We start from the raw sequence: 27,173 nt of genomic DNA on the forward strand, positions 1-27,173 counted from the left end.
ATTGACATTAATTTAAACCAGATGTCAAACACAAAATGACAGATGACAAAATATAACCCACAGAACTTTTCCAGGTTAGACAGAATTAATGTCACATACCAGCCCGAAATAAATGGGAAAACAAGAATTATTAACAAGTTAAATCTTAAGATAAGGATTTAGGGCAGAGTATACCAAAAAAGGACAGGGATAGCTTTAAAGTTTTTCTAACTTTTAAGAAGAGCTGACACATTCAGAATCTTCTTATATAAATTGTTGTTTATAATTTCACAGCATTACATGCTGTAATCTCTAGTATTAAAGAATGTTTTTAATGGTGTATCCAGACATTTTAGACAACAATTAAGGCATGTTTCAGAATTATAATTAATGACAGGAGAAAATGTTCACAAAATAATGAAAAAATCAGACTACTAAATAATATAAATGTGTGTGTGTATACACACACACACACAGAGTGTGATTCTAATTTTTTTAAGAGTGTGCCTATATCTGTTATATAGATATATTTCTGAGTGTGCACACTGTCTCTCATACACACAGATGCACATACACATCTGTTATCAAAATGTTACCTATGGGTGATGGTATTACTGGCAATTAATTTTCTTTATATTGTTATTTGCTTTCCAATTAAAAATAATGAATATTATTTTTATTTTCTTTTTAAAAATTACAAAAGTAATAAATGCTCAGAATAAAAACAAGGCAGACTATATTGCTTTTAGAATAAGCACTTATTTCAATTCTGTTGAAGGATATCTGAAAGTTAATCAGTATAAAAGAAGGTGCCTTTCTTTTTAGCCTGTCAAAAAGACTTTTTATATGGTAAAACTAGCAATGATACAACAAATATAGTAAGTTGGATAATCACAAACCCTGCTGGTACTCCAAACTGGTACAGTCTTTTTTAGAAAGCAAGATGTGTTTAAACCTTATTCTTTCTTAGAATAAGTTCTAAGAAAATAACCTAACATGAAAAAAAGCTATCAGTATGAAAGATGGTTTTTTTGCAGGACTGCAATAGCAATAAATTGGAAATCATCTGCATGTCAAAAAATAGGTAAATGAATAAAGGATGATACACAGATGAAATATACAATCATTCAAAATGAAAAGAGTGAAGGTTATGCAGACTCCTGGTTGAACAAGACAAATTAAATACAACAATTTACCTTCAATCCTTCCTAAAATCTCACCAAAATGAGAGTAAGGAGATTAAAAAACAACAACGACAAAATGAACTGGAGAGAAGACAACAGCAGAGCTGAGTTCAAAACATTTCAGAAGCTGCAAAGTAGATTGATGAGACCTGTCAAAGCTGAAAGCCACATATCTGGCACTGGTGAGGGGATAGAGGAGAGCACCCAAATAGTCAGCCATTTTGCTCTACGGAGCACCAGAAAGGTCAGGAATGAAAACCATGATGCCCCTGAAGATGGGAGGGCAAGTGGGGTTGAATTGGGAGAATTAGTTAAATCCTGCATTTAAGAACTCCTAGACCCCTTGCCCAACCCAGTATAGTTAGGCCACTACCTCTCCCCAACATGGCATAAGACTAGGTTGGGTCTTTCTGAGTGAAGAACCAGAGGGACTTTAGACTTGAGGACACCAGGCAGAGCTGAGGAAGATGAAGAAGGTTAATAAAAACAGGTGAAGTGAGTAAAAGCCTACATGTTAGAACAAGTGGAAAATCTTAGTTACCTTCCCCACTCAGCTCTGAGAATACTTGCAGTCAGGCTTATGCACTCCAGGCTTGAGACTGGAGATACCTCCTGGGGAAACTACGTAGCCTAAAAGAAAAGAACTACAGACACTGATCAAATAGGGACTCTAATGAAATAGTTGAGTTCCTTTATGATCATCAGTCTCATATCTAAGAAAGCTCCAAGCCCCACCCTCCCAGAAAGAGCTCTAATGAGTTCTCTGTGCCTCACACTTGACAACGAATACCAACCAAAGATCACACAAAAAACCAATAACTTGAAAAAGAATAAAGTAAACAAATATTAAAAGGTATTTAGAAGAAGCAGAGACAATGCAAGGGGAAAAAAAAAACCTTCAAAATAACTGAAATGAATAAGCCTACACCCATGAAACAAGAAGATGCTATAAGAAAGGAGCATTCAGGGACTTCCCCTGGTTAAGTGGTTAAGACTCTGTGCTCCCAATGCAGGGGGCCTGGGTTCAATCCCTTGTCAGGGAACTAGATCCCACATTCATGCCACAACTAAGGAGCCCGCCTGCCACAACTAAGGAGCCCACCTGCCACAACTAAGACCTGGTGCAACCAAATAAATAAATAAAATAAAAATTTACAAAGAAAAAAAAGAATTAGAAAGGAACATTCGGAGAATGAAAAGGAGCTATGGAAATTACAAAAATGATAGCAGAGGTAAAAAGTGTACTATAATTGTTGAAAGATAAAATTGAAAAATCTCCCAGAAAGTGGAGATGAATGACAGAGAGGCAGAAAATGGGATGGGGAAAAAAAAAAAGAAAAAAAGAAAATTAAGCAGATCAGGCCAGGAGGGCCAATATACAAATATGTATTTCAGAACAAGAGAACAGAGAAAGTGGAGGAAAGAAAAAGAAAGAAAAAAATTAAAGAAAATTCCCCACAATTTGAAGGCCATGAGACCATAGATTAAAAGGGCCTACAAGTGTCCAACTCAGGTAAGAAAAGAAGGCTGACACCAGGCATATCCTTGTGATTTCAGAATATCAGGGATCTTAAATGCTTCCAGACAGAAAAAGAGATTAGGCACAGAAGATTAGAAATCAAGATACTGTTAGACTAGATGTTATTCTCAACAATGACAAGCCAGAAGACAATGCAGTGATGACTTGATTTTACATCCGACCAAATTAGCATTCAAGTATTAAGGCAGAATAATGAAATTTGCAAACAGGCAGGGCATCAAAAAATGTATCTCCCATGTACTCTTTCTCACTAAACTACTGAAAGCTGTGATTCACCATAACAAGGAAATAAACCAAGAAAGAAGTTATTGAAGCCAGAAAGCAGGGGATACAAATCCGGAGAGAGGTCAGTATAATTCCAAGATGATGGTGAAGGAAAATCCCAGAATGACAGACTAGAAAGCAGTCAGTTCAGACTGGAACACAAAGATGGAAAGCTCCAGCAAGAACTTAAAAACAAACAAACAAACAAAAAACAAATGGATAGATTACTTAATATTAGAAAAATGGAGAGATTTTAGATTTTTTACCTTCATAGAGGAGTTTGGAGATGAATTAATAATACACACAAAACAAGAAATATAGCAATTATTAACTTCAGGGAAAACAAAAGTCCATACATAAAAGGAAATTTAACTACAATATATATATGGCCTACCTGTGATTATATACAGTGATAAAAATATTAACATTGAACAACCATCTGAACAGCTACATTGGGAGAATTTTGGTGACAGTGGTAAATATGACATTAATAGATAATATATAAAACAATAAGCAGCAATAACAACACATTATTTGGAAATCTTAAGGAAAATGACTGATGAAATGGCTGAAAGAGAAGGTGCTTACTTTTGGGAACAGAAACTAGGGGTGGGAAACAGAACTACCATATGACCCAGCAATCCCACTCCTGGGCATATACCTGGAGAAAACCATAATTCAAAAAGATACATACACTCCAATGTTCACTGCAACACTATTTACAATAGCCAGGACATGGACGCAACCTAAATGTCCATCAACAGAGGAATGGATAAAGAAGATGTGGTACATAGATACAATGGAGTATCACTCAGCCATAAAAAAAGAACAAAATAATTCCATTTGCAGCAACATGGATGGACCTAGAGATTGTCATTCTGAGTGAAGTAAGTCAGACTGAGGAAGACAAATATCCTATGATATCGCTTATATGTGGAATCATAAAAAAGGGTACAAATGAATTTATTTACAAAACGTAAGTAGAGGCACGGATATAGAAAAAAAACTTATGGTTACCATGGGATAAGGGGGGGAGGGATAAATTGGGAGATTGCAACTGACATATACACACTACTATATATAAAATAGATAACTAACAGGAACCTGCTGTATAGCACAGGGAACTCCACTCAATACTCTGTAATGGCCTATATGGGAAAGAATCTTAAAAAAACAAAAAAAAGAGTGGATATATGTATAACTGATTCACTTTACTGCACACCTGAAACTAACACAACATTGTAAATCAACTATACACCAATAAAAATTAAAAAAAAAAAAACTAGGGGTGGGAAAAAATGTGACCTAAGCCTTGTAAAATCATTTGACTTTTTAAACTAGGCTATGTTTTACTTTTTAGAGATTTAGCAGCATATAAAAATGTTTCTAAGATCTGGTTATGTAAAAAATTAGGAAGTATACTATAATTATGTAAAAACATTGAAAGTAAATGTAAAGTGGATATTAGGGTACTGGGCTTATGAAGTTTTTCCTCCCTTTTATTTTCCACACTTCCTGTTACTTTACAAAACAACATTAGGAACATGTCAATGATAACTCAAAATCACTCGTATCCCTAGTAGGATATGGTATCCATGGACAACCCAAAAGCAAATGAGAAGCTCTCTATACAAACATTTTTATGCAGATGAAATGGGGTAAATGAAATTATAAGGGCAGCAATGATAATGAAGTAGAAGAGATGGACTAGAATAAAAAGGTTATTCTGGTCCAACAAATACCCAAGGTCATTGGAAAGGAAGCTGGAAACTACTCCGGTCTCCATAATGTAACATTATAGGAGAACTACTTGTCTGTGAGCACCAGGTGCTTTTAAATTTTTATTTATTTATCAGCTTCTCCCTGTCAGACCTGTGTCTTTGCTTGCATAGAAAAAAATCTGTGGACATGGACAACTACTCTAATTCTAAGTATTGTAAAGTCTACTAAAATATTAAAATTGTGCTCTGTAAATTCAGTACCTTGGTAAAAGATATTTCCCCTATCTTGTCTACCAATAAAATCTCATTTCAACATTACAAAAACAGCCATGTAATAAATCCTCCATTTATCAGTTGGGCATTTCTGTCTTTTGGAAAGCACAGTGACATCTGTCTCTACTGGGAGAAAAAAGAAATCCAACACCCATGGCAGGATAAAATTAAAATAATTTTTATATTCTCTTCATATTTTTTCACAAGACATTAAAATGCTCAGAAAACACTGCAGAGGAATGCTTGGGAAACCAAGAAAAACCTTACCAGGCTATTTGTTGCACAAAACTGCTTTTAGTTAAGCTGCATCCTATAGGAACAGATTGTAAGGATTTAAAATACAATCATATGAAGAACAAGAACACATGGTTCTTAAATTAGTCATAAATGAAACTCAAATAATTTTCATACATTGTTTTTCTTACTCCTATTCAGGATTACTCACTCCAGCTTTTTAAAAGTTGGTCAAATGTTTTCTGTTTGGATAGGCTAAGATCAAAAGAGGAATGTATCTAATTTCTGTTCAATCTCAGTCATGGATTCTGCTCAATCTTAAGCACTTAATGCACATCTAATATTATTTAATTTTCATAGCTAAACTGCCAGAGGTAAGGGGATCTGTTCACTTAAAAAATTAAGCTTAAGGTCACTCAACTACGGAATAACCCCACATGAATGTCTATTTTTAAAGTATTACTGATATTCAAAAACTGTTTACAGATTAAAAGTAAGCACTGACTTGCTGTGCTAAATGCATTTAAACTGTGGTATTAAAATATGAAAAGTAGTAACAGCACTGTGTAATTATTTATTATTTCAGAGAGTTCTGCTTAATAATACTAGGAATACAATTAACCTCTACTCTCACTATATATGAAGGTTATTAAGATATATTTTATGACATCACAAATAAAATAAGATCAATTTTAACTAAAAAAAGATAAATTTTGGATTTTGTTACATTTTGTTGTTTTCTCTAATAAAACAGTTCCTTGAATTGTAATAAAGCAAATACAAGTAACTATGTTTTAGTGAGTTTATTTTCAGTTTTGATTTTCTTAGGAATCATCAAAATCTTTAAGTATAACATTAATCCATTATATATAAGTGATATTTTGTTGAATCTAGACTTTGAATGGGTAAATAGCATTTTAGGAAAACAATCTGCCTAGAAATAATAATTACACATTTAATTGGATTGTTTCTTTTTTGAGACTTCTCAGAATTTATTTTCTTTAAGCAATCACTCCAGTCACGCCTCGCATTTTGACTCTTATCAACTAAATAACAGGTGACCTATTTTCAGAAAATCCTAGACAATATAGTAATTATCAGTAATAAAATATCCTCCTTAGAACATGATACCCTAAGTACCTTGCAAAATTATGTCATGTATGTCTTACAATATTAATGTTTTTTTTTTTTTTTTTTTTTTCCGGTACACGGGCCTCTCACTGTTGTGGCCTCTCTCGTTGTGGAGCACAGGCTCCCGACGCGCAGGCTCAGTGGCCACGGCTCACGGGCCCAGCCGCTCCGCGGCATGTGGGATCTTCCCGGACCGGGGCATGAACCCGTATCCCCTGCATCGGCAGGTGGACTCTCAACCACTGCGCCACCAGGGAAGCCCGAAAATCATTTTTATAAGACACATTTGGTACTTATTTATTTGATCAATCCCTCCATATGTAACAATCTCCCATCTCCAACACCACTCCTCCATGCATATGACTCCTTCACCCTAATTTGGCTTTGACAGCTCCTTCCAGACCAACCCTCTGCCCCACCAGGCTGACATCTCCCTCATCCAGATTAAACTATGATACCCCATTTGCTGGACCTACCCAGTGGGGACACTGTCCTTGCCTTGCTTAGACTCTGACACTCCGTGCTGTCCTCATGTCTGCATGGACGCATCCTGTTTAGGTTCTGACCCCTGGAAATAGTCTGTCCTCCAGCATGGACACTCTCTTTATCCTGCTCGTCCTCTGATCCCCCATGCTAGGCCACCCCCTGCATGGATAGTTGCTCTCCTCACCAGGCATGGGCTCCAAAACCCATGCTAGGCTGCTCCTCCTTCACCCATTCAGGTTTTTTTTTTTTTTTTGCCATAATTGCTGTATTTTTTTTTACATCTTTATTGGAGTATAATTGCTTTACAATGGTGTGTTAGTTTCTGCTTTATAACAAAGTGAATCAATTATACATATAAATATGTTCCCACATCTCTTCCCTCTTGCGTCTCCCTCCCACCCTCCCTATCCCACCCCTCTAGGTGGTCAAAAAGCACCAAGCTGATCTCCCTGTGCTGTGCGACTGCTTCCCACTAGCTATCTATTTTACATTTGGTAGTGTATATATGTCCATGCCACTCTCTCGCTTTGTCACAGCTTACCATTCCCCCTCCCCATATCCTCAAGTCCATTCTCTAGTAGGTCTGTGTCTTTATTCCTGTCTTACCCCTAGGTTCTTCATGACATTTTTTTTTCTTAAATTCCATATATATGTGTTAGCATACGGTATTTGTCTTTCTCTTTCTGACTTACTTCACTCTGTATGACAGACTCTAGGTCCATCCACCTCATTACAAATAGCTCAATTTCGTTTCTTTTTATGGCTGAGTAACATTCCACTGTATATATGTGCCACATCTTCTTTATCCATTCATCCGATGATGGACACTTAGGTTGTTTCCTTCTCCGGGCTATTGTAAATAGAGCTGCAATGAACATTTTGGTACATGACTCTCTTTGAATTATGGTTTTCTCAGGGTATATGCCCAGTAGTGGGATTGCTGGGTTATATGGTAGTTCTATTTGTAGTTTTTTAAGGAACCTTCATATTGTTCTCCATAGTGGCTGTACCAATTCACATTCCCACCAGCAGTGCAAGAGTGTTCCCTTTTCTCCACACCCTCTTCAGCATTTATTGTTTCTAGATTTTTGGATGATGGCCATTCTGACTGGTGTGAGATGATATCACATTGTAGTTCTGATTTGCATTTCTCTAATGATTAATGATGTTGAGCATTCTTTCATGTGTTTGTTGGCAGTCTATATCTTCTTTGGAGAAATGTCTATTTAGGTCTTTTGCCCATTTTTGGATTGGGTTGTTTGTTTTTTTGTTATTGAGCTGCTTATAAATTTTGGAGATTAATCCTTTGTCAGTTGCTTCATTTGCAAATATTTTCTCCCATTCTGAGGGTTGTCTTTTGGTCTTGTTTATGGTTTCCTTTGCTGTGCAAAAGCTTTGACGTTTCATTAGCTCCCATTTGTTTATTCCATTCAGGTTTTGACACCCCTCTTTGAGCCACTGTTTCCCAAGCTCCTCTCTATCCACCATGGATACCCACTTTGCTCTATCCCACTAATGATAGTGGACTACAGGGGCAGGAAAAGTTTCACACATGAATTTAATATAGTAGAATTAATTCACTTAATTTATGCTACAATGGCACTCCCAAATTGTAGAAATATTCAGGTGAAATGTTATGTTCTACACCTACTCTCAGCATGTGACAATCCACCTTAGACCAAAAGGAGAGGTGAAAATTAAGGATGATCAAGTTAGAGGTCCATAGGCTTGGACAAAACTCCCATAGTCTGTAAGTGGACAGGAAGTGTTACAGACCTGGTTGCTAAAATAAAACTCATAATTTGGTAAAATCCTGCAAAGTACTCTTAAGAGGTTGTGGTCTATAACATCTAGTAGGCCACCAAAACTTTCATAATAAAGGGTCAGTGATGAAATGGAATTAATGTAAATTTTGTTAAAAACTGGTTAATTTATAAATAGAAACTGTAACTCATAACATTTACAACAGTCACACAAAAAAAGTTACGGCACTGTAGACATACTATTACTTACTTTATCTACACAATCATCAAAAAACGCCAGGCTTGCATCTTTATCACTGACAAAAGAACATTCCTCAATGAAGCGAATAAACATTTGTGTTTTGGTCATCATGTTATAGAATTTCTGATGTGACCGGTCGCGGCTTCTTAAGAAAGCTGTTCAACATAAATTTGTAATGTTAGCATATATAACACCATTTACAGATTCAGAGAATTTTTGAGCTAGAAGGAACTAGATCAACCATGTCATCTATACCCCCACACCCTACTATTTTGCAGAAAAAGAAACTAAGACCCCTGAAGGGGAAGTAACCTGACAAAGACAGCAATAGGAAAGGAACTTGAAACCAGATCTTTCAAATCCCCCAACCCAGGGGCTCCTCTGCTTGCCCAACACCACCGGGCTGCCCTGAAAGCTAAACACATCAATATCTTAACACATCTGTGACACAACAGAGTGCAGTGGTACATGGTTAGGAAGCTCTGTACTTTTCAAATAGTCTCTTCTGCATATTTTGCTAATGGGATTATATCTAATGTGCCTGAGAAATAACCAGTCCAATGGAAATGGATTACCAACTGAGTTGATACTCACATACTCCTGAAATAGGTAAGTATATTTTGATAAATATGAGCTACTAACCCCGAAAGCAATCATCACAAGGTTAAGCTCAATAATATGAAAGCTGTAGTACTATGCAGTCACTCACCTTGTAGGGCAAAAAGAGAGGCTGCATCTGTGGCTGTCTCAGATGGGGCTTGTGTTATTGGTCTTAAGTATGATCTATAACCTTTTAAAATAGAGGCCATGAAACACAAAAATGCCTCCTGGATTTCCAAATCTATCATGTGCAACCTCTTTCCAGAATTAAAATCATAATCATTCATTGCTAAGTCCATTAGTCCATCGTCTCTTGGTCTCTGCTGCACTGTGAAGAAATACAGTGTTAATGTTTTCCCCAGAACTGTCAAAATTAGTGTTCATAATGGTATCAATTATAAATCCATTGCATATGTAATTCAAGTCATTATGCTGCGTACCTTAAACTTGTACAGTCCTGTATGTCAATTATATCTCAATAAAATTGAAAGAAAAATAATAAATGTTGTGTTTTCAAAAGGGCTCAAGCTACTTCAACCCTTTGTTTACATAACTCCTTAATATATAACCCTGGCAAAACTTGAATTTGGTCTGAGGATAAGGATGGTAGTAATGCTCAATGTTAACTTCCTGATTTTCATGGTTATAGCATACTGTAGTGATATAGAATGTACTTATTGGTAGGAAATACACTCCATTTGGAGATGATGGGGACATCTATTCTCAAAAGGTCACAGAAACAAAGTTTGTGATTGCCTCAAAATTTTAAACCTTCTTAAAATATGAGGAACAATAAATCATCTTAGGGAGGTGTTTTTGGAGTTCTTATTGTTTAAAAAAGTAAAAGTATGTGGGCACTGGAATGGAAGGCCTAGGTTTTAATCCTAGCTTCATCCTTATTAACTGTATGATCTCTGACAAGCTACCTTCCTCAAACTTAGTATCTTCACAGTTGTAAAGACAAAAGAATGTATGTGAAAGTGCTCTGAAGCTGTAAAGTGATATATAATCCTGAATAACAATATCAGTATTGTTTAAACCCGTAATTTTAAGCTGTAAGATTCTGCCCTTCAGTACAGCTAGATGGGTTATTTCACTTATTTTAATAATACTTAAATATTGCTACAAAAGATGCTGGACTTCTCAGCTATTCAAAAGAAGCACATGAATTTTTAGAAAGCAATTAACTAAGTAGCTTAAAAAATTCCATACATAATTTATTTGTTCCATAGTATAAAATTTGTTCCATTTGATGTCATTTTTTCATATCCCAATACTTATGAGCCACTTCCAAATTATCTATTTGTTATAACGTTTACTTTGAAAACACTGTCTTTTTCCATGTCTCTTTCCAACTATTCTATAGGCATCCTTGAACCCTCGAGGATGTAGGCAACCTCCCATGTTTATATTTCACCTAATACATAAATGAGAACCTCAAATATTGCTGCACCATTACTGACCATTTTTTATACAATAAGTACTAAATTATGAACCCTGAATGGACTGTTGGTATAAAATACCAAGAGGATTAGTTAAATGAAGGCTTAATTCATCTTATTGGTGATTCTGGATCACTATCAAGATACTCTTATTGTAAGCTTTGAACTGAAATTCTCCATATCCTAATCAATTTTCACTTTAATTAATTTCCGAATGCTTTTGGCAAGCTTCTATTTTCAAATTACTTGAGGTAAGCACAGCATTAAGATCTACTGAAGGTGAAAAGCACATGACCTTGCTCTCAATCCACAAGAATCATCAGCATTTTCTAATGTAATTTAAACCATCTGTCTTAGATTTTCAAAACTAACTTTCTATTCTATGTATAAAGAAAATATACAAGTAGAAACCAGTATTGTTCTATAGTATTCGAAAATAATCACCTTAATCTCTTTTTGAATTTTATTATGATGTAAAATATAAACTTTGTAAATCTCCCATTCAGCTTCTAAAAAATTTTGCTTTAATGCTCATTTGCCTTTAAGATTGTAAAACCACTTTCCTTTAGGTAAACGCCATCCTTTTACAAGTACGGCAAAGTTGCTGGAGTCCTTTCTTCAGATTAAATTACTTCCTTTAAATAAATTATACACTTACATTTTGCCAACTGCTGGTGCAAATTATTCAGTGTGTTCATCAGATTTTTACATGGTTTCTTTGGAAGTACCTTCCAGGCTACATTTTTCTTATCACCAGTTCTGAGATTAAATGACAACAATAATATATTTGTCAGATTAACTTGGGGTGGGGCAGGGGTGGGTATATATCTGTTATTTATAAACAGGGGAAAAGAGAAAACACATTGAACAAAAATAAAATATACAAAATATTCTACTTAACAGAAGAAAAATACTACAGGGGTAAATTGGAGTGTTTAATACTTAAAAATTAATTTATATGAGAGTAGAACCCTGTATTAAATATAGCTCAAAACTTTACACTTATGTTTATATTGAGTCAATTCCACTTGCTTTGGAATCATGCAAATCACTACAAAACTTAATGTGGTGGTCATTACTCTTAATCTCATTTAGACACCTAAATATTGGGAAAATCCTACTATTAGGGGATTTTTTTCTTATATACTCTAAGACAAAGCACTGTAGAAAACTTTCAATGAACTTATGATCCATAAAGCTTATCAAAATACTTCGGTATATCCAAATATTTAGCTTCCTAAAAATATAAGTAAAATTTAGCTTTGTTTCTTTCAGAAAAGAAATAATCTATAATGTTAGATTATTTAGACTTCCCTGGTGGCACAGTGGTTAAGAATCCGCCTGCCAATGCAAGGGACACGGGTTTGAGCCCTGGTCCTGTAAGATCCCACATGCCGCGGAGCAACTAAGCCTATGTGCCACAACTACTGAAGCCCACATGTCACAACTACTGAAGCCCACAAGTCACAACTACTGAAGCCTGCGTGCCTAGAACCCGTGCTCCACAACAAGAGAAGCCACTGCAATGAGAAGCCCACGCACTGCGACAAAGAGTAGCCCCCGCTCGCTGCAACTAGAGAAGGCCCATGTGCAGCAACGAAGACCCAACACAGCCAAAAATAATAAATAAAAAATAAATTAATTTAAAAAATATTAGATTATTTGAATAAAGTATAACACTCCAAAATACTTTTATAACTATAAAAGAGGACATCAGCTTGACAGTGATATCTTTGTTTCTAGATGAACTCCTATAATCTCCTTTATACAACCTTTACAACACAGTTAATCCTTTTTTAAAAAAAATTTATTTTATTTATTTTTATTTTTGGTTGTGTTGGGTCTTTGTTGCTGTGTGTGGGCCTTCTCTAGTTGCGGCGAGTGGGGGCCACTCTTTGTGGCTGTGCGTGGGCCTCTCACCATGATGGCTTCTCTTGTTGTGGAACACGGGCTCTAGGCACACGGGCTTCAGAAGTTGAGGCACATGGGCTCAGCAGTTGTGGCTCGCGGGCTCTAGAGTGCAGGCTCAGTGGTCGTGGCACATGGGTTTAGTTGCTCCACGGCATGTAGGATCTTCCCGGACCAGGGCTTGAACCCTTGTCCCCTGCACTGGCAGGCAGATTCTTAACCACTGCGCCACCAGGGAAGCCCATAATCTTTAAACTATATATGGAGTGGGAGAAGAAAAGAGCATGGTGATAAAACATGATAAAGCTTTTGGACTTAACTATAGCTTTGTTGATTCCACTCTCTATTTATTAAATCTTTTTTCTATTTCAAAAGCAATAAATACTCATTTTAGGAAACTTGAAAAATGCAGAGAAAAAGGAGAAGAAAAGTAAATCACTTATGTTCTAACCACCAAAGACAACATCACAGCACCGGTGTGAAATGGAATTGCTGAACTTTTTTTTTTAATGTTCCCTAAACTTCCCACAGAACAAAAAGGGCAAATATTACTTTCAAACAAAAGAGTGGATGGGAAAGCTTAAGCTGACAAAGAAGAACTGTCTTGGAATCTACCCTATCTTTCCACAATGATAATAAAATACAGATAGGGCAGGGTCAAACTGCAGATGTCCTGCTATGAGATTTTATTTCATCTATAATGTGACCAGGACTATGGAACCATGTATTAAAGTGAGAACACAATGTAAAAAGACTTCTGACATTATTTTCTTGCTAAAACACAGCACTCCTACTGTGCCTTAGCATTCACTGTGTGTGTGCCTGCCTTGCTAACCAGATTAGCAACTTAAGAGAAAGGAGTGTATCTGGTTTGTCTTTTTATTCCCAGTGCCTAGAAAAAAAACAAAAAAAAACAAAAAGGCACTCAAGAGATGTCTGTAGCATAAGTGAATGAACAGTATTTTGGTATCATTTCATCAAATTACTATTATTTACTCACATAATTTCCTCCTCTTGTCCTTGATATCATCACTGTAAAACTTGGCTCGGGAGAAGAGTTTTATCGAGGGACTTCCCTGGTGACGCAGTGGTTAAGAATCCACCTGCCAATGCAGGGGACAAGGGTTCGAACCCTGGTCCAGGAAGATCCTACATGCCGCGGAGCAACTAAACCCATGTGCCACGACTACTGAGCCTGCGCTCTAGAGCCCATGAGCCACAACTACTGAGCCCACGTGCCACAACTACTGAGCCCAAGCACCTAGAGCCCGTGCTCTGCAACAAGAGAAGCCACCGCAATGAGAAGCCTGTGCACCGCAACAAAGAGTGGCCCCTGCTTGCTGCAACTAGAGAATGCCTGCACGCACAAACGAAGACCCAACGCAGCCAAAAATAAATATATTAAAAAAAAAAAAGGAATTTTATCTAGTACCTGAGTTTGGATCTATGACAGACTTCTGCATTTTTATTCATAGTGAGTTCCATTTATAGGATTACTATTGCATAAGTAGTAAGCCAGTAATTAGTGGCAGAAGTAATAGTTATAGAGTCAGACAATGATAGTTTCAAAATCAGTTCTGGCAGTATTAAGTTATGTGCCTTTTTATAAATTACTTAAAAATCTAAGCTTTGGTTTTCTTATCTGTCTGTCAGACTGGTTAGTAAAAACTACCTCACAAAATACAGAGAATAATATGAGATACCTTAGGCTATGCATACAGCTTTATGCCTAGTACATATCAGATATTAATTTCCCTTTCTTCAGAAATTTCTTGAGATTCATAATATATTCCTTATTATATGTATTTATGAGTCAGAGAAGGGAAAAGGAAACCACAAATTTCATACTCAGATTTTTCTTTCAAATTTCAGGTTGAGGCTCCAGAAATTCAGGATGAAGGAAAGTAGAAAGCTATTAATTCACTAGTTTAGTCTTCCCATAGGTTTGGAAAGGCGATAAAACCAAGAAGGAAGACCACTGATGAGTGCAATCAAGTCATGTTTCTTTCATTCTTTAACTCATTAGTGATCAAAACAAAGTTAAAATAATAAGAAAAAAATTCTTTTAACAAATTGAGGAAAAGTATAAAAGTATAAAAAGAGAGAAAATGTATATTCTTATTTACCACCCTGAATTTCAATTTTTAAAAACATTATGTCATGTAACATTAACAACTGGCCAAAAAAAAGATACTAATTTAATATTTGAAGAATTAAATATTTCTGGTAAAGTATGAAATGTTCATGGTAAAGAATCTTTGACGCTATTTATCCCATATATAAAATGGCTTTAATGCACAAAGTACATCCCATATTTTCTTGGTTAGGCTTTTGAAAGCACAGATGCCTTATAAAAGAAAATTATTTTTTGCTAAACTTTTCTAATGGTTTAGGCAGTTGAGGTTTTGACATATAACAATACTAGAATTAATGTAAGATTTCAGAATTAAATCAAAAGGCTTTAATATGAAACATGCTTATTTAAAAATGGAGAAAAACCTATCTCACAAATACGTACTTAAATTGTAAAAGGTATACTAGCTTTTGGGCTTTACTAATAGGGTAACTTGCAGTTATTTTAAGTATATCCTGTGGATGCAACATGGTATTGCATCCATTTCCTCTTCCCTGAAGAGCTTAAGTATGATTAAACTGAAAATAAACAATACAAGAGAAAACACTGAATTATAAAAAAGCTGTAAATATACAGTTCCAGTAGCTTAGCTACAACTTAAATATTATTCCAATAGAGAGAGAGAAAATTATAAAATCCTTACATTTCTTACTTAAATTTCTAAGTAAGCGTAAGATTATAATATTTCTCAAATATTGAAAGAGCTGCCATGTAGATAATACACTAAACTTATCCCATCGAAGTATAGTAAGAACTGATTCAAAGATGGTAAAAACCCCAAATATAAAAACAACATAGCTCAAAAGAATTCTAGTTATCATTCACAAAAAATACATTTACATACATACACTACAAAGTTGTAAGTTACTGGAAGTAGAATCATTAAAACGAACTTACTGAGAAATTGTGTTGGTATCTAGGTCAACACAACTGACATCTGGTGGAGGGTCATAGAGATCAAAGTATCTTGAATCAATTCCTACTATGAACGGACATGGTGCACTTAAGACATCTGCTAAAGCCAGTGGGCAGAGAGGAACATAGGGGCATGGCCAGTGGAAAGGGAAAATCATCTTGGATAAATAAAAGATAAGAGAATATTTAGCTGTTTGACATTGAAGCATAATTCATCAGCACACACAAAAAACTGTCTTTTAAATATTTATACCAGAAGTAGTATAATGCTTATTAAATAATTACAACTAGTGTTAATGGCCAGAAAATTGAAATGCATTACACTCTGAATTTTAGTTAAGCATTAAAACAGCTTTAAATTATATGAATAATTAGGTTTAAAATGAAACTGATTGCCAATAAGAAATACTTACAGACACTAATGCTTCTGTCACACTAGTAAGCACTGAAGGCCGTAAGGAATGAATAAGAATCTTATGTTCTGTTACTGCAAACACCAGTAGTGTCACAGCATTTTCAGGGCCTAAATTCTGAAGTAGTGTTGAAAACTTGCCACCACTATAAATCCAAACAAAAATATATAATTAAAGAAAACAGAGATCAAACACCTCATTATCCAAAATAATTTTTAAAAGTTCATGATTAGGGTAGGATTATAGTTCATATTACATATTTAATTTTAAACATGACTGTTGCTCTTATGTAGGGAAAACACTGCATCAGAAACACACTATGAAAATAATGCAGTTTTATGAGGTTCTGAAATCATTCAATTCTTCTGCATTGTATTAAATATGGAAAATGAAAAGTCATCTGCTTCATTTTATATAAAAAGATCTGCCATGTAGATAATGTTCAAATAAAGAATTCAATGTATAAGAGGGGTGCTTTGGTTGAAAGCAAATCGTTTAATGCAAGTTTTTTTAACATGGCTCATCTTCCTCTGTAATTATCAGAAAACGTGACTTACAGGCCCAACTTCCTTAAGGTAGATACACATCTCAAAATTTGGATTTACAAATAGCTAGATTATCTTTACTATTGTAATGATAATATTAATTAAGAGCTACTAAGTGATGATACACATATACAAAGCAAATTAATAATCAAAACTTAGACATTGTACATGGTAACAAAATACTGTATTAACAAAGTAAATGATTCTGGGCTTCCCTGGTGGCGCAGTGGTTAAGAATCTGCCTGCTAATGCAGGGGACACGGGTTCAGGCCCTGCTCCGGGAAGATCCCACATGCTGCGGAGCAACTAAGCCTGTGTGCCACAACTACTGAGCCTGCATGCTAGAGTCCACGAGCCACAACTACTGAGCCTGAGTGCCACAACTACTGAAGCCTGCTCGCCTAGAGCCCGTGCTCTGCAACAAGAGAAGCTACCCAATGAGAAGCCTGCGCACTGCAATGAAGAGTAGCCCCCGCCCGCCGCAACTAGAGAAAAGCCCGCGCACAGCAACAAAGACCGAACGCAGCCAAAAATAAAAAAATAAATTTTTTAAAAAATTTTAAAAAAAGTAAATGATTCAGTAAGTTAACCAGTATTTCATCTTTATAATGTTAAATAATTGGCTTCACTAAATTAACTTTTTAAAAGTAAACCAAAACTAATAAAGTCTCTTGGAGAAATAAACACAATATGCCCACAAAAAACTTGTGCATGTTCATAGCAGCATTACTTATAGTAGCCCAAAAGTAGAAACAACCCAAATGTCTGTCAACTGATAAATGGATAAATAAAATGTGGTATATCCATACACTGAAATATCTGTTGGAAATAAAAAGGAATGAAGAACTGATGCATGCTATAACGTGGATAAACATTGGAAATATGCTAAGTGAAAGAAGCCAAACACAAAAGGCCATATTTTATATGATTCCATTTATATGAAATGTCCAGGACAGGCAAATCTGAAGTGAAAGAAGCAGATCAGCAGTTGCCTAGGGCTGGGAAGGGGGAGTGAGTGAGTGAGTGAGTGAGTGAGTGAGTGAGTGAGTGTGTGTGTGTGTGTGTGTGTGTGTGTGTGTGTGTGTGTGTGTGTCTGTATATATAGGGATGGGGGCTGGGAAGGGGGCGTGTGTGTGTTTGTGTATATAGGGATGGGAGGGGTAAGGGAGGGTAACTACTAAAGGGTACAGGGTTTTTTTGGAGCTACGAAAATGTTCTAAAATTGATTATAGTGATATTTGCAGAACTCTGTGAATGTAATCATTGAATTGTACAATTTAACTGGGTGAATTGTATGGTATGTAAATTATATATCAATAAAGCCATTACCAAAAAATAAAAAAAGGCTCTTGGGTAATGTAGAATTGTTTTAAAGTAGTCTCAGTCAGTATTTCTAATTTATTCTCAGCTCAAGCAAAGGTTAAGAAAACACTGGTCACTCTGGGCCAAGACCTGGTGATGAAATAATCTGCAATTCTTACAAAATTAATGTCAAAGATGGCAGCTGGTCTCCCTTAGGTATGTGCTACAAAATAACTTAATTATATTGTAACTATTTCCCTGCTAGAAAAATTACACAGCTAATTAAATTTCAAGAAATGATACTTAAGAAAAAACATATTTCATAATCTCTCTGAACTTTTTTTTTTTTAAGAAGATGTTGGGGGTAGGAGTTTATTAATTAATTAATTTATTTTTGCTGTGTTGGGTCTTCGTTTCTGTGCGAGGGCTTTCTCTAGTTGTGGTGAGCGGGGGCCACTCTTCACCGCGGTATGCGGGCCTCTCACTATCACGGCCTCTCCTGTTGCGGAGCACAGGCTCCAGACACACAGGCTCAGTAGTTGTGGCTCATGGGCCTAGTTGCTCCGCGGCATGTGGGATCCTCCCAGGCCAGGGCTCGAACCCGTGTCCCCTGCATTAGCAGGCAGATTCTCAACCACTGCACCACCAGGGAAGCCCTCTCTGAACTTTTAAGGTGATGAAATACATTATTCTATTCCATGGGCTAGTATTTATAAATAACTTTTTATTTGGGGGTTAAATTTAAAATTAATTGCATTTGAATGTTCTTCAGAGGATATTTAAAGCTAAAAAAAATTGTTTTCATAATCTACAGACATAGATACGTATTTATGTAGTTGCATGTACTTAATCATAATAAATGGATACACAAAATACCAAACACTATTGTAAAAGTTTTTCTGTGTTCTTTAAGACCTTTAATCTCACTGTTAAGTAAAAGAAATTTAGGTAAGAAACAACTAAATGAGAAGTATTTCCATCGACACTTGCGATCTTCCCCAGGAAAGAGAGAAAATACTTGAATGTTACTTTAGCTCACACTACATTTAGAGAAACACAAATGAAATTTTACTTGCCTTAGTGGAAGAGGTGAAGAAACAGGCTGACTGAGAATCAGATTATCATGTGGTGATAACTGAAAATAGATTTAAAACAAAATATTTGAAATATAAAGATGAACTTTAAAACACCACCTTCCAGAAAAAACCATATATATATAGACGATGCCCATAAAGTTTCAATATCCCCATTCACCAGTATAGGAACCATCTATATCACTAAGATCCTGAAAAATATGTCCTGATGACTGACCTCTTCTAACTACTAACTCTTCTTACTCTGAATCCTATCTCTTTTCTTCTGTTTCTCAACATTTCCCTGATGCCATTTAACAAATCTGTATCGAAAGACTAAATTATTCATTTAATACAGTAAAACCAGAGTTAGCAAACCTATGGCCTCAAGGCAAATCCACAGGCCACCTGCTTTCATAAATAAAGTCTTATTAAAACTAAGCCATGCACATTTGTTTACGTGTTACCTATAGGTGCTTTTGTGCAATGAAAGCAGAGCTGCGTAGTTTCCAGAGAGACAGTATGGCCTTTACTGTAAAGACTGAAACACTGTTTCGGCCTCAACATAAAAAACTTGCCAACTTCTGCTATAAAACATATCTTTTATGTGTATTCAAACTGAGTGTGCTATATGTATTCTGGCACCATATAACAAGAAGTAACTTGGGATGATATGTAGATATGCAGACTACTTATAAAGCTTATCAAAATGATATTTTTCTAGACATTTAATCTGTATCAATATATTAATGCAATTAATTTAATCTACATTTAAAATTTTATGCAGATTTATACAAATTTGCAAATATCTATTTATAAATGATTTCTAATTTTGAATGATACTCCATTAAGGGCTGTGATAAATACAAGGCACATATAGTGATAATACATGAAATAGTTTCTCAAAATCACTTCAAAAATCCTGATTAAATAGATTCAAAAGACAACTTACATATAAAGAGCATAGACAAAAAAGAAATGTAAACAGAAGACTAAAGATAAAGTCAACAGGGAAAAGAGATGGGGAAAATAATTGATGTTCACTTTAAACTTCCTCCTCTCACAAAGATATGAGCAATTCTTCCTGCAGTGTATGAAAGCTTTTTCTTTTATCTCTTCTAATACATTTAACTTAGGGAATAAGTGCCAAAGGCACAAATGTTCAAATACCAAGAATAAATTTAGGGAAAGCAGTGCCTTTTTACGTGTTCAAAACATCTACTGCTGTCTACTTCTTTAACTCTGCAACACTTTATCTAAGAGGAAACATTAGATGTCTGTCTGGGAGGCAGTTAATGAAACCATAAGGGTCCAAACTCCAACGTAAAACAGTACCTGGTTCTCTTTTGATTTCATTTGATTTTTTTACCCATATAAAATTGTTATTCTTATGGTACATTTTGACAGAGTCAATAATTATTTAACTAAGCACTTACATCATGAAAATCTTACCTGAACTAAAATCCGTGGTCTCTGAGGAGATGGAAAAGGAACTTTATGCATAAAATGAGAAATATGCCTTAAAAACAAACAAACAAACACCCGATTGATTCCAAAGTGAATACCATATGCTAATAAAGGTCAACATGTCACCACAAGTCCAGGTTGAGTCAAATCTCTGTGTACCTATAATTTCGAAATCCCTGCTACTACAAAAGCAAGTGAACAAACAACAACCAAAAATCATTTGTCCCAGGAAAGTTGCTTCTATCTAAACCCACCCACAAACTTTTCATATTAATACTTTCTCACATTCAATAACGTTTGTGCTATTAATGTCTGAAAAGCCACTGTAACTTCTCCCTCTCCCTAAGAAGATAACAAACAACGTATCAGAGATGTGGACATTACCAAACAAGCTAATTCTTGCATATACTTTTTAGTCAATTGCTCATATTTAAAAAATGAAGCAACCACTGAGTACTACAGAAAAATGAAAGAGTTTAACTGTTTCTAAAACATTAACAATATACTTTCTATTAGCAATAGGTTAAAAATTCTATTACTGATTTTATGGTTTTTTCCCCAGAAGAGAACAGATAAAAAGCTAGATTGATGGGTTTTGTTTTGAACACCATGGAAAAGAAAAAAGGCAACAATAGTGAACAATCCTTTTTTAAGGAATGAGTTATTTTATTTCTCTATTACTTTTTAACTATTTCCAAATCATCTTGGTTTCAGAACTGAGATAATTTCAACTGGATACAAAACATCAGAAGAGAAAATTATTAATTTTTTACAAACATGTTTTGACTGCCTGCTATATATAAGATACTGCCAGACATGTTGGGAATTATTTTTTAAAAAGCCATATACTACCAGTTTCTATTATTAAGATACTCACAATCTAAGAACAAAAAGATAAGGGGAATGAGTTCCAGAGGACACATATCTGCTTGCATTATGTGAAGCAGTTAGAATAGCAGAAAACAAAGTGTGATCCATGAATACCTAAAGATCCCCAAGACCCATTCAGGGAGAATCTGCAAGGTCAAAGCTACTTTTTAAAGACACCATTTGCCATTTCCACTGTGTTGATATTTGCACTGATGGTGCAAAAGCCATTGCGGATAAAACTGCTGCCCCTTACTATGAATCAAGGGAGTGGCACTGAACTGTAGCTGTTGTATTCAGTTTCACTTAAGAATGTCTCGGATGAAGCAGTAAATACTATTAATTTTATTAAATTTTGACTCTGTAGTGTATACTTATAAATAATCTGTGTGATGAAAGGGGAAGAATGCATAAAGCACTTCTGCTGCATACAGGAGTATGATGTTTGTCTTGAGGAAGAGCACTTGTGTGACTGAGTTGTGAGTGAATTAGCTGTTTTTGTTTTGCTGTGTTCCCACAGAATGCCATTTTTCCTTGAAAGAACAAAAGACATATTAACGTTATCCAATGTGGGTATTCAGTAGATATTTTCTACATTAAAATGAACAAAGTGAGGCTACTGCTTCAAGAAAAATAACTTACAGTACTTGTTGCCAATAATTAAATTCAAGCTTTCCAATAAAAAGAAATGTAGTACTGTCACATGCTACAGTATGGATGAACCTTGGAAACATTACGAAAAGATGAAAGGATCCAGTCAAAGAAGACCGCGTAAGTTGTTTAGAGCTGAGTGGATGAGCGGGGAATGGGGCAGGACACCTAATGGGTATGGGGTTTCTTTTAGGGGATGAAAATGTTCTAAAATTAGATTTTGGTAATGGTTGTACACCCTGTGAATGCATGTTTTAAAAAAACATTGAATTGTATACTAATTTAAATGGGTAAACTGTGTGATATGTGAATTATATTTCAATAAAGCTGTTTTTAAAAAGCCAAGGGAGAAATCAAAATGGAATACTAAAACCTTTTTCTCAGTTACCCCAAAGGAGGAACAAACAAACAAATAAGTAAATAAATTCAAGCTTTCAAGTGAAAATTAGAATCTTGCTACCATAAACTTGACAATTTCTCAATACTCAAAAAGTTTTCTGATGTAGGTGGTTATATTCACAAATCTGATTTTTAAATTTTGATAGCGAGATGTATCTATGTTAACTCAGTGAACCAGTATTTTCCAAATGACGAATGTATGATGCTACAAAATCACACATGTATAAAAGTTCCACTCAAAGAGATAAACCAATAGATTTTACTGTAACAGAGAAAGTTCATCACTAAAGTTTCAGATTCCACATTGACAGTAGCCTATAACAAACTATACTTGTCAAGTTTTGGTGCACTGTCAAAAAAGAAAATCCACAATTTTCTGAAAAGAGTATTCAAATGCCCTCCCTTTTCCACATACATATTTGTGTGAGGCCATGTTTTTTTCATTACGTCAACCAAAACAACATATTGCAACAGACTGAAAGCACAAGCATATATGAGAACCTAGCTATGGGACTTCCCTGGCAGTCCAGTGGTTAAGACTCCGTGCTCCCAATACAGGGGGCATGGGTTCCATGCCTGGTTGGGGAACTAAGATCCCACATGCCGCATGGCCAAAAAAAAATTAAAATAAGATAAAATGAGAACCTAGTTATGTTCAATTAAGCCAGACATTAGAGATTTGCAAAAAATGTAAAACAATGCCTCTTCTTCCTAATTTTTTTGTTTTAGGAAATGGTTATTTAAAAAAAAAGATATTTATGATAACATGTAATGGGTTTATCATTTTTTAAAATAAATTAATAAATATTTTTTAAGTTCTCTGTTTTAATTTCTAATGTAGTAAATATTAATAGATATAACACATTAAAAAAAGCTCTTTGGTGGAGAGTCTTCATTTTTAAGAGTATAAAGTGGTTCTGAGACCAAAAAATTTGAGAACTGGTGGATTAGAATACTGAGATGCAGGCAGAAAACTGCAAGGAAAAATTATAAAGTAATATTTTACATTGAATGTTCTTATAATAATTCTATCACTTTCAACTGTCATTAGAATCACAGAATTCTGCCTAAGAACACAAAAGAGCTTAAGTGACAGATGATATAAAATAAACAATAGTCAAATAGACAGTGGTGATGTTTAGATCTCATTTGTGTCAAACCTTACTACATTAAAGATTATTCAGTTTTAGTGATCTTAAAGTAAATCATAAAAATTTTAAAAAGAATAAAAAATACGTTTATCTAATGTTTCCTTTAAATTCATATCTAAAAATAGTAAGGAATATTTTAAAGGTCCATATAAACCCAAATTACATGTAAAATAAGAATTAACAAAACCTGTAAAAAAACCCGCTAATTAGGATCTCCAAACTTCACAAGAGTATCAAAAAAATGAAACATTTATTTCATTTTGTTAGAGATAAAATTATCTAAAATAACAAAACTGTAGGTATAATAGAGAACTGAATCAACCAAACTTTTTTTCTCTTGAAAAATCTAGCTTCCAAATAAAATTTACTCAATTACCAGTACAAATACACCACACATAATGGAAAGAGCTGCCAAATTTTGAACCAAAAAGGCTTCTAACTTACTTCTCAATTGGAAGGACATGAGGCCCAGAGATGGAATAACGATATAGAAAAGTCAGAAACTTCCTGAATGCATCAAAAAAAGGCCAGTGAGAGAGAAGACAGATGCATTTACTAGTGTGAATTGTCTTGGAACTATCAGACTTCTCATCTGCTGATGATGCTAAACCCAAAAGAAATCTCTGTTTTTCTGTGAGACTCTCTTCGGAGTATGGTTCATAAAACTGAATAGCAGCACCATAGACCTGGAAAACAAGTAATATATTTGATAAATATGCCTTATATCATTTATTCCAATCACATCATTAGTTAAATATTTAATGGATGAGCTATATTAGGAGCCATTATGTGCCTATGAGCCAAGCAAGGTGCCAGGTACCAGAAACCCAGTGGTGAAGAGATAACACTCTTGCTTTCTTGAAGTACTATATCGACAACAACAACAACAAAACTACACAGCACAACTCTCATGTCTCATTATTGGGGAAAAAAAGGTGTTTTAATTAAATTGCATTTGTTTTATAAAGAGTAAAAGCAACTGTATCAATATTCTCTATAAGAAAGTTATTGAAAATAATTATTTAATAGAGAGTGGGACAGAATTTTAGATAAGGAAATACAAATTCCAACTTCAGACAATTCACTGTATTTCTCTAGACCTCAATTTCCCAATATATAAAATGAAGATGTTAGACTAGATGATTTCCAAAGTCCATTCCAACAATATAACAGTTTATGATTCTAAATAACACTGCATATTTAATAATGTTTTTAGTATTACTTTAAAGTTTTTATAACACAGAAAACGAAGCAATGAAGGATCATCATTTGATGATGAAAAAAATCTTTCACTATATTCACAAAAAAAGCACTTGGGTATATGGGACAGAATGAAATTCTCTTTTCCTATGTCTCTGGATATAGTTATTTTAACAAAGTGGAAAAGGTGCGCGTAATAGATTCAATTTAACCAGTTATTTTTCTCTATTGTTCCTGCATATGAAACTTAAGACTTGAAAATGTACAAGAAATTTGCAGATATCATTTGTTAAACATACAGTACCTTTTCAGCTGAGGCTCCAGTTAACACAAATGTAGAAAATACAGGGAGAGGGTATTTGCTATTTGATGGCCAACATTCAATAGTTGCACCCATTGGTAAACAAAATAGGGGAACAGATTCTGGGAGTGAGAATGACTCATAATCTTCTTGAGGGTATCTACAAATTAGACCTATAAAATCAATAATAAATATTAGCTCATCATGTCTTGAATTTAGGCGCTCATAATTTGAATGAGGCTAAAATGCTTTATTATTTAACACTTTTGGAAGACCAAAACATTACATATATGTTCACCAAGTAACTCTGAATACTTTAGTAGGATTCATATAGATTTTAATCCTCAAACTATTCATATTAACTACGTAATATTTATCAAGTTTCATCCACAAAGGCTAGTAAGGTAAACAAGAAAAGATTATTCTAAAGCAACATACACAAATATAAACACACGCCTAAAAATTCATTTTGTGGTCACACTGACTTAAAGCATATGAACATACTATTTTTTTTGAAATGTTCAAATGCATATATCCACTTCACTAGCTTTCAATAACTTTCCCTTAGGGTTTTTTTGACACATTAAAATAGATATTCTATAGGACTATATATATAACTTCTAGGACAAATACAAGAAAAATACACAAAAAAATAGAAGTCACATATTTACAATGTCTTTAAAATAGTACCAGCTTAACCCCAGCTTCTGAATAATCCCAGATTACATGAAAATAGAGTTTCAAGTGCCATATTATTTCATCTTAAATAGACTAGTCTAGAGAGTAGTCCAGGTATCTTCTACCTAACAAACCGTCAGAGAAGACTCTTGTCCTGGATTTTGTGGGACTAGAAACAGAAAATAGGTTCCCTGACCTTGAACCCTTAAAGTCAAGTGGAAACCATCACCAGACATGATGTTAAATACAAAATGATAAACTAAGAATATGAGTGGTTGGTCTGCTACACTAATATCTGTTTGACTTTGGACAAATCATGTACCTATAGGTCTCTGGTTTTCTCAACTATAAAGTGAGATGAACTAGATATAGAGGTCCAAGGCAGTTCTAAAATTCTCTAATTATATGCTAGCCAGCCAGTTAATCCCATGAGGATTTACGGTTAACTCTCCATTACTTTCTTAAGTCATGAAGTAACGGTATAGCCTTTAAGTAACTATAGAAATAGCGATGAACTATGGACCCCAGAAAATCACAGGTAGAAGAAGTTAGGAGTCTAGGACACTAACTTTAAAAATTTATTTTTTAAAAGGTTGAATCTGCACTCTTGTACATAATTTGATATTTTGAGGTTTCTGGCAATTCAACTATGTATTATAAAATTACAAGTTAGTTTATAATATTTCAGATTATTTTCAAATATAATTACATATGAACTATAGATTTGATTAAATTTAATATAAATATTAAGGAAACATTAATTTAAAAGGACAATAAATACTTTTCCACATTTTCTACTGATTTAAAAACTTAAAGAGAATGATATCTACTTATTAGTTATTTACTTAAACCTAATATTTTAAAAACCTTGCCTTCTTTTAAAATTAATATTCCATTAAGCAGCCAATAAAGTATGGATGAAGACAAAACAATCAAAAGACATGGGTTATAGTCCCAGTCCTGACACTAACACATCGTAAGACAGATTTTGTTTTTTTTCTTTAATCTTATTGGCCCCATAATACATTTATAAAGTATTCCATGAAAAATTATACTTACCAGCTTTGTAAGATATAGTGTTAGTCTTTGCCACCGATTTTTTATAACATAAGTACACTGCTGATCCCCACTGAATTAAAAAAAAAAGGAAATATCATTAAATTGTAAAAGGTAGTAACTTAATAAAATGGAATCTCTTTGATCTCTCCAGTATGTATTTCCTAAGATGTAGTGACAGATTTCTTTCTATTTTCACTTGGTTATTTTGTCAGCATTTTATTGGAGTTATTGCCTAATTTTCTTTCAGAAGTA

At 34.6% G+C, this 27,173-nt stretch overlaps 1 protein-coding gene across 8 annotated transcripts in view; it reads right to left on the reverse strand.

Annotated features, from left to right (window-relative positions):
- The window catches only part of DENND4A (DENN domain containing 4A), a 131,632-nt gene that overhangs the window by 43,491 nt on the left and 60,968 nt on the right, over positions 1–27,173 (reverse strand). For 7 of the 8 annotated variants that reach the window (XM_033851842.2, XM_019948500.3, XM_033851840.2 and 4 more), the window contains exons 5-14: positions 26,922–26,991; positions 25,188–25,357; positions 24,128–24,369; positions 20,601–20,667; positions 19,152–19,210; positions 16,229–16,373; positions 15,798–15,973; positions 11,517–11,617; positions 9,526–9,744; positions 8,826–8,971 (exon numbers count right to left, since the gene is read on the reverse strand). In XM_033851842.2, coding sequence (XP_033707733.1) covers positions 8,826–8,971; positions 9,526–9,744; positions 11,517–11,617; positions 15,798–15,973; positions 16,229–16,373; positions 19,152–19,210; positions 20,601–20,667; positions 24,128–24,369; positions 25,188–25,357; positions 26,922–26,991 — 1,395 coding nt within the window. The remainder of the gene's footprint in view (positions 1–8,825; positions 8,972–9,525; positions 9,745–11,516; positions 11,618–15,797; positions 15,974–16,228; positions 16,374–19,151; positions 19,211–20,600; positions 20,668–24,127; positions 24,370–25,187; positions 25,358–26,921; positions 26,992–27,173) is intronic. The other variant, XM_033851844.2, reaches the window with a different exon arrangement.

The sequence above is a fragment of the Tursiops truncatus genome, chromosome 2 (genome assembly GCF_011762595.2).
Source record: "Tursiops truncatus isolate mTurTru1 chromosome 2, mTurTru1.mat.Y, whole genome shotgun sequence".
Lineage (NCBI taxonomy): Eukaryota > Metazoa > Chordata > Mammalia > Artiodactyla > Delphinidae > Tursiops > Tursiops truncatus.